The sequence below is a fragment of the Contarinia nasturtii genome, unplaced genomic scaffold, assembly GCF_009176525.2.
Source record: "Contarinia nasturtii isolate CC-2019 unplaced genomic scaffold, AAFC_CNas_1.1 Cnas_scaffold_1101, whole genome shotgun sequence".
Classification (NCBI taxonomy): Eukaryota; Metazoa; Arthropoda; class Insecta; order Diptera; family Cecidomyiidae; genus Contarinia; species Contarinia nasturtii.
Genome location: NW_022198445.1, coordinates 62150 through 76619, shown reverse-complemented (window position 1 = coordinate 76619; position 14470 = coordinate 62150). Strand labels below are relative to the sequence as shown.

At 34.0% G+C, this 14470-nt stretch overlaps 3 protein-coding genes across 4 annotated transcripts; 1 reads left to right on the top strand and 2 right to left on the bottom strand.

The window, feature by feature from the left end:
• Window positions 1–3142: 3142 nt before the first annotated feature.
• Window positions 3143–5523, bottom strand: LOC116344653 (sialin-like). 2 transcript variants are annotated; one of them, XM_031773291.1, is made up of 10 exons: window positions 5485–5523; window positions 5220–5422; window positions 4941–5151; window positions 4732–4877; window positions 4553–4666; window positions 4227–4397; window positions 3944–4160; window positions 3770–3883; window positions 3447–3571; window positions 3143–3372 (listed from the first exon to the last, which is right to left on the bottom strand). In XM_031773291.1, exons 1-10 carry the CDS (start codon window positions 5486–5488, stop codon window positions 3241–3243), a joined length of 1437 nt encoding a protein of 478 aa, XP_031629151.1. In that variant the 5' UTR covers window positions 5489–5523; the 3' UTR covers window positions 3143–3240. The 2 variants fall into 2 exon arrangements, with proteins under 2 accessions (XP_031629151.1, XP_031629153.1); XM_031773293.1 differs by lacking the exon at window positions 3143–3372 and having other exon boundaries at window positions 3479–3704.
• Window positions 5524–6407: 884 nt separating this feature from the next.
• LOC116344649 (sialin-like) lies at window positions 6408–8801 on the bottom strand. Its single transcript, XM_031773289.1, has 10 exons — window positions 8661–8801; window positions 8379–8596; window positions 7939–8134; window positions 7726–7871; window positions 7558–7671; window positions 7317–7487; window positions 7037–7253; window positions 6857–6967; window positions 6663–6790; window positions 6408–6598 (listed from the first exon to the last, which is right to left on the bottom strand). Exons 1-10 carry the CDS (start codon window positions 8680–8682, stop codon window positions 6482–6484), a joined length of 1440 nt encoding a protein of 479 aa, XP_031629149.1. The 5' UTR covers window positions 8683–8801; the 3' UTR covers window positions 6408–6481.
• A 2023-nt stretch (window positions 8802–10824) lies between these two features.
• On the top strand, window positions 10825–13213 carry LOC116344611 (glucose dehydrogenase [FAD, quinone]-like). The gene is made up of 9 exons (XM_031773224.1): window positions 10825–10975; window positions 11048–11176; window positions 11252–12103; window positions 12192–12239; window positions 12304–12329; window positions 12389–12649; window positions 12712–12861; window positions 12925–13030; window positions 13092–13213. Exons 1-9 carry the CDS (start codon window positions 10825–10827, stop codon window positions 13181–13183), a joined length of 1815 nt encoding a protein of 604 aa, XP_031629084.1. The 3' UTR covers window positions 13184–13213.
• Window positions 13214–14470: the final 1257 nt, after the last annotated feature.

Genomic DNA, 14470 nt, shown 5'->3' with positions numbered 1-14470 from the left:
GACCGAAAGAGGAACAAACAACGAGCCAACCGTTTCGTCCATCTTGCAAGCGAACGCACGTGTTTTTCTCTCTTTTCAACCTGTCTATTTAAATTGACTAAACAACACACGAAAAAAAGCAGCACGCACACCGATTCACATACAAAGACCAAGACACAAAGTTATGCTATAAAAAAGAGGAAGAATCGAAACCAAAACAACACACCGTACATCTACCACAATAACAACACACCAACAGACAGCACTTACACAATAGCGTCGAATATCCGAATTTCTTTGAGTCTATCTTAATGTAGTGTTGTGCGAGCAACTCGCTTAGAAATTTTTTTTGTGTAGCACACAATTGATTTGATATTGATTGCACCGTTAACGATAAAAATGAAAGAAATGAAACGAAAAACAAAATTCCAGTTGTGAATAAAATGCAGAACTTCATTTTTAACGCTATCTTTATTCATTATGTTGTCATTATGCTGCTGCTGTAGCTGTTTTATTGCGAATGGGTGCTGGTGCATGTGACGGAATTAAGCAATATATAGTTTTTTTTTGATTTTACCGATTACCTAATCGCTAATGCTTTCGGCACCGCATCGTACGAAACATGAAAGCAAACATAAAAAAAAGAAAACACAACGACAAAAAAAAACATTGCAACAAACGAGTCGTTTTGTGTTTGTTTGCAAATGCAAGTTTTCCGTCTCGATTTCCATATCACATTTTGTTACATTCGATTGTGTTCGGTTATTGGTCTTAGCATGCTGTGATTGCGTCGCAAAAATTCACTTTTGCATTCATTTTATTGACACATTTTATTTGCATACGATATACAATCACAACCATTCAAATGTTCAACTAAAACCAATTTCCATTTTCATGCGCACATCTCAGTGCCTTATGATTTGTTTTATGTTCAGTTTGACTTTTTTATTCTCTTTCTCTCTCTCTGACGATTGTTTTTTTTTCTAAAATCAAATCCATTTATAATTTGTTTTTCTTGCATTAGGTAGTTAACCTCAACGCTACTGCTGAACGAAATAGCAGACTTTATAACGCATTAAAGCCAATAACGCTAACATCCATAAATAATGAACAAACAAATCACAATGTAATAAAAAAAGCACAACCATTTGAGCTCTCGTGCACTTACTTTTTTATAGTATTTCGCAGCACAAAATAAAACAATAACTATTTTCATTTCGAATCATGGCTGTGTGTGTTTGCTTGTTTCCAGACCGAGTATTGCGTCTATGCATCGAATATAATTGGTTTTCGTTCAGTCATGTGATCACGCATAATCAGAAGACTACATTTCTTTTTCCTTTTTCTATTAATTGCACGTTTCATTTCCATTTTACAATGGTATCGAACGTGGCAAGGAAAGAAAGAGAGAGAGAGAGAAAAAAAACGCAAAAACATTCAGTTATGTTATCAAGCTTGTTCATTGCACCTGAACAACACATTTCCTTTGGGTGATGATCGACAGAGAGAAAGAAAGAGAAAAACAGCGAAGAGAGAGGAAAGAGCGAGTAGAAAAAAATCTTGTTAATCGCCACATCGACTGATTCAAGTGATTTATGATGCATTTTTCCGTACAAAATAGAATGATCAAAGTCTTACAAAGCAAACAGTTGAAAGCCTTTGGCAATGGAATGTTGAATTTTTGCTATATTTTCATGTTTTTTCGCGTAAAATCAATCAAATGTTTGTGAAGTAAACAAACAATTGGTGTCAAATCAATAAAAATTTCATTCTTCAACTTGTGTTGCGTTTGCTGTTGGCAATGAAGATGAAGAAAGAAGAAGAAGTTGTGTGTTTGTTAACTTTTTGTTTGCACCCATCAACGTAAGCAAACAACGTTCCCGCGCCCAGCACACACAATAAATCGTTGCGTATAAGTCGTAGTTCCGTATGTATTGCGTTGATACGTACACGAATGAAGACAAGACAACACAGGTTCAATAACCTGCCACAAGTTACGACACAATACACTTCTTCTCTGTTTTACTCTTCTTGTCGCTGCTTTTTGCGTTCGTTTTCGTGAACGATTTTCAAGGTTATGGCTGGATGAATTACCATTGTACTGTTACATTTCTTCTCTTCTCTCTTGCTTAAAGAAGTTCTTGGAACATGCGTGTGTATCGTGCATGAAATTTGTTTCGAGCATTGAAAAGACAATAATTGAACATTTTTAATTTGCTTCATTAGAAATATGATGACAATGAGGAAGCCAAGAGAAAAACATTTATTTATGATGTTACAGCGTTGTTTCCGTGCATCACAATGATTTTTCTCCATACAAAATCAGGTCTTGAGGCAATATAAAAGCGGATGTCAATCCATTCGCTGAATAAACTGACAACACTAATCTGATCTTCGGGCAAATGGCTCACTGCAGTGCAATCGCAGCTGCACATTGTGCAACCGACAACAACATCATGTGAAATGAAATCCCGCCAAATAATTGTGGCTAATGAAAACAAAAGTGAACTGTCGGTGCATTGTAGTTTCCACTGCTTCGTTTGCCACTTTTCTCACCGATGCCAACAACGCGCGTGCACTGTGTGTGTTTGACGTTAAAATGGAAATCAGTAGGTAAAATGGCATGAACTAGTTTTTCGAATGCAATTCAACCATAATTCAATTGAAAATTGTCCGGAAATAGACTTGGATTTCTGTTTTATTTGTTGTTTTCTTTTGCAAGAAGAGTGTTCGTATTGCCAATTCGAATGCAAAGAAAAAGTAGCTTCGGAACCACAATTGTGTATGTGTGTATGCGCGCAAGAAGGATTTTACAAGTTTTTCAAATGATTTCCTCAAGTCAATTTTATGCTATTGTTTACAGTGTTTACCATAATGAGGCCATTCCAACTTTAGCGGAATAATAATGAAAATCAATTTGAGCCGCATATTTGGGTCGGTGGCTGAGTTTCATTTTTAAACTGATTTATATTATCTAATGAATTGTTAACGTTTCGCATCATTGATTTTCCATTATTTCTTGCTTCGGCTCACTTTCAAGTTGAAAGTTTCAACCAATTGCACAAGCCGATTGTTAACATTTTACGATTAGACATCATATCATTATCGACATGTAAATAAAACAATTACATAATTTTGCATTTGAACCACTTTTATTGCATTTAATTTTTAGTGTGTCTGGGTCGATACGGTGTGCTTTTACCCATTTAATTGAATATTAATGGCGAGAACAAGACGAAAACAATTTATATGAGAATGAATTTAGTCGACAATTTTTTTCGGTTCGTTCCATGCTTGAACTTTGGCTGAGCCCCAAATTGTGAATATAAATGTTTTTGAAATGTGTAATATAAACGTTATCCAGAATACAAGACGCCACTCAGATAAATATGCCTGTTTGAGATAATACAGTATAATTAAGCGTAAAATAGAGATAAGACGGCAAAAAAAGTAAACGTGAGACTTACATGAGGTGTTAATATGCCAACCATGTAAGGAGCCAGAAGAGCAGCAATTGTTGATACAGTATTGACGATCCCGTTCAATGGACCAATGTAATTTGGTGCCAAATCAAACAAATTCAAAATTGTACCTATAAATTGAATCGGTTGGAAAATTCGTGAGCTCAGGAAATTTGTTAAAGTAAAAGAGGAACATGTTCATATAAAAAATGTATGGGCACGTTGCAGTTTTATTTTGACAAATTTGTTGAGGTCACGAATAATCTGGCCGGTTCATTTGATGGATTATTATTTAAAAAAATACAAATGTTTATCATTTCGAAAATTACCAGCAGAATTGAAGCCCTGTGCAGCTATAGATATGGTTAATAAAGTCACAACCAGTACTTCATCACATCCGGCATAAGAGGCACTTATCGCAAAAATCGATGGTATTATCGATGCTGAAAATGTTGCGAAAGTTGTAAAATCAAAAATATACGCTTTAAAAAGAAATGAATTACACAGAGCGGCAAATATTTTTCGAACAGTTGTAACATCAACGCCTCGTTTCTCGTGCATCCAATCACTAATGAAACCCGTTAAAACAGACACACCAATATTGGCTATTCGTGGTATAGATGAATAAACAGCATTCTTTTCAATCGGAATATGCAACACATCATTTAGGTACTTTGGTAAATCAGTGTTTACAACATAAAATGCCCAACTGTATAATCCCTACAATTCAATGTTGGAAAATGTTAAATTAGCGCAATAGAATTTAGTTTCGAATTGCGAATTTACCGAACTTATAAGCAAAGCTATAACCGGTGCACTTTTAATGATCCCTCTCCACGGCGTAGGGGGAATATTTTTTCTATCCGCTTCCAAGCCGCCAATAGATTGCTCTTTTAAAAATTGCTTTTCTTTAGCACTTATGAACGGATGATTTTGTGGTTCGTAGCATAGAAAAGCCTGAGGAGATACAATTTAACATTTAACATATTGTTTATTGTTTGTTCATGAGAATAAAAGTGCGAATCCAGAAATGATCTTCGAAATAAGCACTGGAGCGTTTTCATTTATCGCATAATAAGTTATGTTGAGTTTTCAAATAAAAAAATACTTACAAAAAGAAGACACCACACAACAGTAACAATAGCAAGAAAATAAAATACGATGTCCCATCTTCCAGTTTGATATATTACGATTCCAGCGAGATATGATGAAATGAAACTACCCGCCTAAAATGTTTTGAACCGTAATTAGTTCAATGCAGATCTAATTCTACGCAGAGGATGAAAATTACGGGAATTCCAATGGAAACGATGGAACAGTATCGACCTCGTTGTTCAGTTGGATACCAGGCAATGCCAAACGAAGATAAAGACGGATGTAATGGTCCTTGAAAAAATCCAACTAAAGCACGTGTTGCCATTAATCCATAAGCTTCCCCTAGTGAATGTATGAAAAATGTTACTTTATTGTTTAAAAAATTACATTCGACTACTCGCTCACCATAAGTTACGGCGATCGGTGTTAGAGCAACAGCCAAAGCAGATAGAACAGTTGTGACTAACAATACCAACTTTGCTCCGTATTTTTGAACAAGAATACCACCAGGAATTTCCGATAATAAATAACCCCAATAGAACGATGACAAAATTAAACCTTGTAATTCTTGCGACCATTGAAAACGATTATTGATGCTATCATCAACTGACCTGAACTATGATAATGAATTCTTATTTTTTATTTAAAATTTTCTTATCACCAAATAATGTGAACAATACGAACCGAATTTATTGTCTCATTTGGTGTCGACGATCGGTGATTAGTTGGACAGACGATTACATCATTTAAAATAGCTGTTTTATTTTTTGGACTGGCATTTGGGATGTAAACCATTTGTGTCAATACCAATGAAAAGCTAATACGAAGCGCAAACGTCACACCGAGACAGAGAAGCATCATAAATGCCGCTACATATCGCTGTTTAACTAAAAAAATGATTTTAAATTAATATTCTTTGGAAATTAAATTCAAAAATATATGTTTTTACTCATTTTGTAAGAGATATTCTGGAAACGATGTTCACTCAGCAAATGTCAAAGGAGAAATACGCTTATCACACAAACAAAATTAGCAATGTATTGATTCCATTGAAGTCTATTTCTCTGTTATTATTGTGTAAATCAGTAATGTGCGAAGGGGAGGGGGAGAGGGAGCGGTTTACCCCCCTGTGATTTCAAAATTCTTCCTATTTGCTAGGGATTTTCGTCCGAATCGAAATCTTTCTAGATTTCCTAGGGTTTTTTGAAGAACATTTTGAAATCAAACCACCCCCCTGGAAAATGTTGCTCGCACATTACTGGTGTAGATTATACATGGGAACATGGGGGAGTGTGAGCCCGGATAACACTCCCCCTTAAATCGTCCGCACAGCAATGAAATCCCTACTGACGTGCTAGATGGTGTCGACCCCTTAGGCGACAGTCGAGTTTTTCTTCGATTTGCCAGGGTTTTTGATTGGCGCATGGACTTTCCCCCATTAAATTTTTACCGCGTCCATGTATGGTGTAGATGTCGATGTTGAAATTTACGACTTCGAAGCAAGATAAGATTGTTGTCTATAAAGACTAATCAAAAATATATTATATATATTTTATAGGCAGACGATTTGAATCGTACGTCTAGAAAATGGATCCTGTGAAACAGGTTTATACAAATTATTCAACATTTTGAGTTTTAATTTTACGTTAACCTTCAATGAATAATAATAATAAAAATTTAAGACTGTCTGAAACAAGATTTTCATCAGTACTGGCCAAATACCACCCAACATGTCTGAAATATGTGATTATAACGGATCATATCAAAGCGGAACACGGCGTTTTTTTCTAGAGCGTTCAATTGTAAAAAGAGTGATAAAATAAATGTACCAACCCAAGATAAGTATATCAGATGAAATGAAACAAACAAAAATATATTCTATTGATTTATTTTCGCGATAACATCCAAAAACCATATAAAAAGGGAACTACCAAATTATCTTAATTTCAAGACGAATTCCATTTTTGTGTAACAGCACTGCCAAATATTGTAAAAATAACGGATTCCATCAGATGAAGTGAAAAAGTTATCCAAAATACCGTTCGCCACTCAGACAACAACGCCTTTGGATTAAAGAAAAAAACATTAAATATCAAATTAAAAAAAAATCGAAATACTTTTGATTACATTTGGTGTAAGGACGCCAGCGATAAAGGGCGTGAGTAAACCAACAAAAGTGGCTAAACTATTTATAACAGCATTCAAAGGTGCTACATAATTTGGAGCCAAGTCGTAAAGATTGATGGCGGCACCGACTGAAATTTTTCGTGAAAATGTTTAGATGATTTTCCAAAATGTTGGTCCCAAAAAACCGAATTAACCTGAATTGAATCCATGAGCTGAAATCGAAATTGTGAAGAAAATCACTGCGAGCAGTTCATTACAGCCGGCATACGAGGCAGACATTAAAAACGTAGCAGGTATTATCGAAGCTATGTATGTTCAAAAATCCATTTAAATTAAACTCAAAATGAACTCACAATGTCGCTATCAACACTTACTCAATACGACGAATATTTTACGAACGAGAGTTCGGTCGATATGATATTTTGATAGCAATAAATCACTCACAATGCCCGAACCGGTTGATACAATGATACTCAAAATTTTCGGCACCGATGAGTAAATTCCATTTTTATCGATCGAGACATGAAGTACATCATTCAAATATTTCGGTAGGTCAGTGTTTATGATAGAGAATGACCAGCTGTATAATGCCTATAAACAAATCCATTTCTCACACTCACACTTCACATTACAAGCAAATGAATGTTTAGTTACGGTTGATAATATAAGTGCCCAAACTGGTGAACATTTAATAATTGCTATCCACGGCGTTGACGATAGATTTCTTCGTTCATTTTCGTAGTGCTCGATTTTTTGTTGCAAATATTCTTTTTCCTCATCACTTATGAACGGATGATCTTGTGGTTTTTCATAGCATAAAAATGCCTAATAATAAATTTCCGATTTATTCAAGCCAATGTTTAATGAAAATGGTTGCATTCATAAAAATACTCACAAATGAAATCCACAGAAGAACCAGGATTACAGTGAAAAAGTAAAAAGTAATATCCCATCTACCAAAGTTATGTAACAGTAAGCCAGATGCAAAACTAGCCAACGCTGCACCAGCCTAAAAAAAATTCGCAGTTTAAAATGTTGTCTTTTTTAAAAACGAATAACGTACCGATATACCAATATATCCAAAGCTGCAGAGTCGACCGCGTTCTTCAACAGGATACCAAGGCACAACAAATGCGGCAAGGCATGGAAAAATTGGCCCCTGAACAAAGCCAAGTAAAACACGTGTCGCAATTAATCCATAAGCTTCACCTAAATAGTTAAATGTATCAAATTTCATGTCAAATTCATTTTGATTTTTTTTTTTGTTGAGACAAACCATATTCAACAGCCATCGGAGTCAATATAGTTACGAGTGCAGATAATGCGAGTGAGGTTAATAGCAAAATTTTTGCACCGTAACGTTGAACAAGTATTGAAGCAGGAATTTCAGAAAAGATATTACCGTAATAAAACGATGACAGTACTACTCCTTGCAGCTTTTGCGACCATTGATAACGATCGGTATTGTTAATCTATCGAACACGATTTTGATTATTTTATGAGTTTGATTGTTTGAAAATATATATATATATATATATATAACATTAATTTGCGGTGGGTGAGGATAGAGAATTGTTATGCCTCCCTGAAATTTCCCATTTTACACTAGATAAAAATGACAATTTCAACATTTTAAATGAAAAATAGGCTTTTGTGCTCTTCATTTTTGAAATCACCTCCCCCCTCATCGCACATTACTGTATTCAATATATTCACCAATAATGACACGACCGTTTCTGGTTTGCCAACACTTTCAGTGTCATTTTGAACAGGACAAATAATCACGTTGTTGGTTAAATGACTTTCATCTGGATTGACATTCGGCACATAGACCATTTGAGTCAAGACTATTGGAAAGCTTACTCGTAGTGAAAATACCACAGCCAGTGTAAAAAACATCATAGCAACGACAACATAACGCTGTTGGATTGACACTGTATTGGAGATATATCAATAAAATCATTTCAATATATTTAAGCATTAATCTCTACCATCTACCTATTCCAAATGGTAACTTCATCGTCGTTATTTATACCACTTTTATTTAACACAAATAGCAAATTCTTTTTATATTTTAAAACTATCTAAATTCGTTTTTATCACAGATGTTTTTCACTTTCTCCGATCACAATTAATTTCTAGAATTCATTCGCTAACATGTTATGAAGTCGGTCGTTTTTTAACTGAAAATATTCTATAAATGAAATTCACTTTTTTTCATTTCGTCGCGAGTCACTTAATTCTGATAAGATAATCAAGGTCATTATCACCTATAAAACACAATGCGTGAAAATTAATAATCATCGCAAATTTCACAAAAGCGTTTATGATAAAAACACTTGTCACGTCGACAACAATTAAAGGTAATTAAATTTTATTAAAAAAAAAAAACAAAAGGAATGGACTGAGGAAAGAGAGACAAAGGTGAACAAAACGATATACTCCAGCTCATACACAGCTACTAAATAACAAAAAATAAGCTTGACGTTTAGGTATACGTTTATAATTCTTTGATTCTGGATAATTTACCGGTTTCTATGACATATTTTTAAATATATACAGCAAACGTCTAATGTTCAGGGTTTTCATATTTGGGATCAAATGATTCGACAAATCGAAAAATCATTCAGAACATCATGAATTCAAACCAAATGAATGATTTGATTCTTTGTGATTTGATTTGAAAAAACTTAAATGAAATCAAACACATATCTTTTAGTTGGTCCAAATCAACAAAATATTTGAGAAGAACAATTCAGATCAGATAAATCATTTGATTTAATTTGAAATCTAATATTGACAACTCTGCTAACGTTAAAGGTGATTTCTGGATGGAATGGCGTTTATTTCATAATAAACTTGAGAAGAACTTGATTTCATATATATTTTTTATATTTTTTATGATGTTGTGGCAACAATGTTGTTTATTATTTTAAATCGGTTAAATTTCAAACGTAATACGCAATTAATGTAAATCAAAATTTGAATCATATTTTATATTGTATTATAGCAGTATTGCAAACTATTCATGATAAAAATTTAAAATCTTGAAAAATAACGCCAATATAATTTATAGCATACATTGAGGCGTTTAAAAATAAACTTGAGATGAAATGAACTTGATGAGAGACAGACATCAAACAAACACGTTATTGACATTCTTATTGCTTCTTAAAACTATTCAAAAAACTTACTTTCAAAATTTTCGGGGAAAAAATGTGTTCAAAATCGAAAGAATGTAGCAATAATTTATAAAAAGTACAAAAAATATTTAAAATAAATATTTCGCATTGAATCAAATCTATATGCAAAGTTTCAGCGAAATTAAATCTGATCGACCTATAAAATTGATCGATTTTACGTCGAATCGTAAATTTACCAGAATTGATATCAACACGAATTTACTTTTGAAATGAGGCTAGCAATAAACTGATGACATTATCTGCTTATATTATTTTCACAAATAACAACTTTTTGCAATAGTTTAATTTGATTGCCCGAGAATGAAAGCGAGATTTCTATTCACAACTTATTGAAATGTAACACCACCATACAAAATATTCTGACTGTCAGCACTTTTTGTATGGCGGTGTTACATTTCAATAAGCTGTGCATAGAAGTCTCGCTTTCATTCTCGGACATTCATTTGTAAAAATAAATATCAAGAATAAAAGTAGTTTTTAAACATTTTTTGTTTTGGCATATTTTTTCTTGTAACACATTGTTGAAATGGTTAACTACTTACATAAAGTCAGAATTGCGATGATATAATAAGAGAGAATGAAACATGTCTACAAATTTTTTGCATGGAAATTCTAGTACCCTGTGTACAAACGCGCTAAAAATTTCAACATTTTAAGAGTCTCAATTTAAGAGTGCAGTCTCAGACATTGTTATAACAAGTGTATCGAATTAAAAAAAAGTCTAATTGAACTTGACAACACATTAGAATGAAATAATTACACATACATCATAATGCGTTTTCATACAAACACTGTTAAGATTTTTCACGGTGAACATGATATTCATATGTTACATTAATGTGAAACTTACAAATTTAAAAAAAAGATCGCACAATTTCGTAGTTATATATTAGTCTAAAGTTATTCGTTGAGAAGAGAAGACGTTCTAGTCTTATCACTTGCAATCTTCTTGTGTCAATATGTTTGGAAATTTGGCTTTTTTAGCCTTTTTGTTGAGTGTTTTCTGTGAAAGTGATGCGATTGCTCAGTTCTTATTTGATCATGGAACCATTAAAGACACCGTATTCTTTGATCAACAATATTCTTTCATTATAGTTGGAGCTGGTTCAGGTTGACCATTTTTTTCGTAAAACTCGCCGCGAACATTTTATGCATAACATTTTTTCCTTTGTTTTTCTGCAGCTGGTTGTGTATTGGCAAATAGACTCAGTGAAAATCCCGAGTGGAAAGTGTTACTTTTGGAAGTGGGTGATAAAGAGTCCGAATTGATCACCGATATTCCGGTGGCAGCAGTCACTGCAATGTTTACAAGTAAACGGACTTCTATTAAGACACACGATGAAAATACTTTCGTAACAAATACAAACGTATCCAATTCATTTTAAGAGTATAATTGGCGATATCAAACCGAAAAGGAGAAAAATGCATGCTTACTTATGGATGGTGGAGTTTGCCAGTGGCCGAAGGGAAAAGCGTTAGGCGGTACCAGTGTTATTAATTTCATGGTTTATAATCGAGGACATAAAAGCGATTTCGATGGTTGGGCTGCAGCTGGTAATAATGGATGGAGCTATCGCGATGTTTTACCTTATTTCAGAAAATTGGAACGAATCGATATCGAAGAGCTAAAATCATCGAAATACCGTGGTCGAAAGGGGAATGTTAATGTTCAGTACCCTGCATATCGTAGCAAGCTCTTGGACGCATTTATTGATGCAGGTAAAGAGTTTGGCTATGAAGAAACTGATCCAAATGGCGACAAAATGTTGGGCTTCTCGCAAGTTCAAGCGACAACTCGGGATGGAAAGCGATGGTCGGCGGCAAAAGCATATTTGAGACCTGTTGCGAAACGGAAAAATTTATTTGTGTCGACGCGCACATGGGTGACCCGTGTTTTAATCGATCCACAGACAAAAGTAGCTTACGGCGTTGAATTTTGGAAAGATCGACAACGATATCGTATTAACGCCACTAAAGAAGTAATTCTATCGGCTGGAGTTATAGCATCGCCACAAATACTCATGCTTTCGGGAGTCGGACCGACAAAAGATTTGAACGCCCTTCAGATACCAGTTATACAAGACTTACGCGTGGGTTACAATTTACAGGATCATATAATTTTAAATGGACTAGCGTTCCTTGTGAATGAATCGATTACAGTGAGCGAAACGAGCGCAGACGGATTGAGTGCATTTTTTAAATATTACGTTTTTCATTCTGGTCCATTTACGCTTCCCGGTAAAGTTGATTTTGCCTGTTTTTATAACTAAAAAAGAAAATTCAATCATTTTAAAATCTATCAACATTTTAATTTTATTTGTACTAGGCGGCGCAGAAGGTCTTGCATTTGTTAAAACACCAAACTCCACATTAGGTATTTCAGTTTAATTTCTTTTTTGTGTGCATCTTTTCATGACATAAGGGCTATTTGATTGCAGCAAATGACTATCCCGATATTGAAATTGTGAGTTAGAAGATGAATTGGTATGCTGAAGCGACTTAAATTGGTATATTGTGTTGTAGGTGTTTGGACCCGGGGCTGCAAATGGTATATTTACTGCGCCGATGCTAAGAGGATTTGGCATGCCGGAAAAATTCACCGAACAAGTTTATCGTGGTATCGTTGGGCTACCGGCATTTAGCCTCATTCCAGTTTTATTGCAGCCGAAAAGTCGGGGCAGACTTAGCTTGAAGAGCAAAAACCCATTTCAACCGCCAAAAATGGAACCGAATTACCTGAGCCACTCTGACGATTTAAATACTCTTGTTAAAGGAGTCAAATTGGTACGATTGGTTTTTTTTTTTAAACAATATTCTTGAAGATAATTTACCATTCTTTGCAACAGGTTCATAAGTTAGGTGAATCTACGAGTTTTCAAAAATACGGCAGCAGATTAAATAGGCAACCTTTTCCGGGCTGCGAAAAATATGTATTTGGATCCAACGACTATTGGGGTTGTTGCATAAAAAGCTATACACTTAGTTTACAACATCAAGTAAAAATGCACGAGAAACAAATTGCATTGATTACAATTCTAACTTATCTTTTTCATTTGAAGGTTGGTACATGTAAAATGGGACCTTCAACCGATGTTGATGCCGTAGTAAATCCACAGTTACAACTTTATGGCATTGATCGTTTGCGTGTTGTTGATGCATCTATCAGTGAGTGGTCCCCACGTGAGTAGTCCACGTTGTTTTATGTAATAACAATTATTCTTTTCAGTTCCAACAATTCCTGCCGCGCATACAAATGCCGTTGTATTCATGATCGGCGAAAAGGCGGCTGATTTAATTAAAAACATGTGGTCATCATAAATGTTAAGAACATTTGTGATTCTGAAATAATTGGGAAAAAATAAAACAATTTTTTTTATAAATCAAAAGACAATGGAAGACTTGTTTTTATAATGATGTTTCAAAATAATCCGTTATCAAACAAAATTACTTCTACCATCAAGATTATTTTTGTGTAAAGTTCTTGACTATGAATTAAAAAGATGTGTGAAGGTTAATATGCTAATGCCACTTTCTCGAATTGAAGAAGGTGACATTGGGTGTTTTATTGCCATGGTTAAATTGAACATGTTCAAAATTTTCTAAGATTTTTTGACTCATGCTTTTCACATAAGCATATGTCAAAGAAGTTGCCAGTGGCCGCAAATTTTTAGAAAATAAGATAGCATTTTGCGAGAATTACGACGCTTGAAGGTTAAAATTACATAAAAATTTATAATCTAGTTAACATATGTGTACAGTGTACACTTTACCCACGGTGCTTTGCAAAAACAAGAATTGCATATCATTCCACCAAAAGTGATTTTCTTTTGAATGTGAATTGTTAAAACATTTTATTTACATTTAATGTGTAAAATCGTCAAATAAACTTCTTCGAAGAAATCAAAGCACAATAAATATTGATATTTGATGTCAAAAGCATTCCACAAAATATACAGAAAATATTCCACAAATCACAAACGTTGAATCAAACATATAAACAATGTAAAACTATTATTTAATTTAATGTCACAAGCCAAGTGTCATTAAACATTGTTTACAGTGAAAGACACATTGAACCTTTAAATGCGTATGAACGAAGCTTTAAATTTTGTTTTTATACTTATTGAATAGATTGCTCACATTACTTCACTCAACACTTCTAATATTCACACAATTTTTAGTTGATGCAGTTGTCTTAATGTGCATTTTCCTCAATTAAAACACTTTTTTCTTTATGGTTGCAATGAGTTAAAAAAATGTCATTATAATCAAAGGAATGACCATTTTCGGCGGGCACGTTTTACCGATGCACTTTTTCCAACTTCTTTGTTGCGTTCGATCAATTCTCCTCTGGTGCTTCAAGCTATTTCCTATATAATGAAAACTTCAATATAAACATGGAACTACATCACCTTGCTAAAAAAAATGAATCGGTAATTTATTGTTTTCCTTTGTGAAAATAGCTGCTGAAGATGTTGTTGTGTTGAAAGCTATTTTTAAATTCATATGTTCAGACAAAATGCTGCTAATTCGTTCTGATACTCCTAACTAATTGAATCATATTTAAATTGTGAATGTGTTTTCATATTCAATGTGCTATTGACC

What these genes read in the sequence shown, in the direction of transcription:
- LOC116344653 (XM_031773291.1), bottom strand. An exon ending in TCGTTTCCATTGGAATTCCC is followed by an intron (nt 4,667 to 4,731) that starts GTAATTTTCATC and finishes AAAACATTTTAG; the next exon opens with GCGGGTAGTTTCATTTCATC. An exon ending in TTGGCATATTAACACCTCAT is followed by an intron (nt 3,373 to 3,446) that starts GTAAGTCTCACG and finishes TATCTCAAACAG; the next exon opens with GCATATTTATCTGAGTGGCG.
- LOC116344649 (XM_031773289.1), bottom strand. Translation starts at nt 8,682, where the DNA reads ATGAAGTTACCATTTGGAATAG. An exon ending in AAACGGTCGTGTCATTATTG is followed by an intron (nt 8,135 to 8,378) that starts GTGAATATATTG and finishes CGTGTTCGATAG; the next exon opens with ATTAACAATACCGATCGTTA. An exon ending in TTGGATATATTGGTATATCG is followed by an intron (nt 7,672 to 7,725) that starts GTACGTTATTCG and finishes AATTTTTTTTAG; the next exon opens with GCTGGTGCAGCGTTGGCTAG.
- LOC116344611 (XM_031773224.1), top strand. Translation starts at nt 10,825, where the DNA reads ATGTTTGGAAATTTGGCTTTTTTAGCCTTTTTGTTGAGTGTTTTCTGT. An exon ending in TGGTCCATTTACGCTTCCCG is followed by an intron (nt 12,104 to 12,191) that starts GTAAAGTTGATT and finishes TATTTGTACTAG; the next exon opens with GCGGCGCAGAAGGTCTTGCA. An exon ending in TTGTTAAAGGAGTCAAATTG is followed by an intron (nt 12,650 to 12,711) that starts GTACGATTGGTT and finishes TCTTTGCAACAG; the next exon opens with GTTCATAAGTTAGGTGAATC.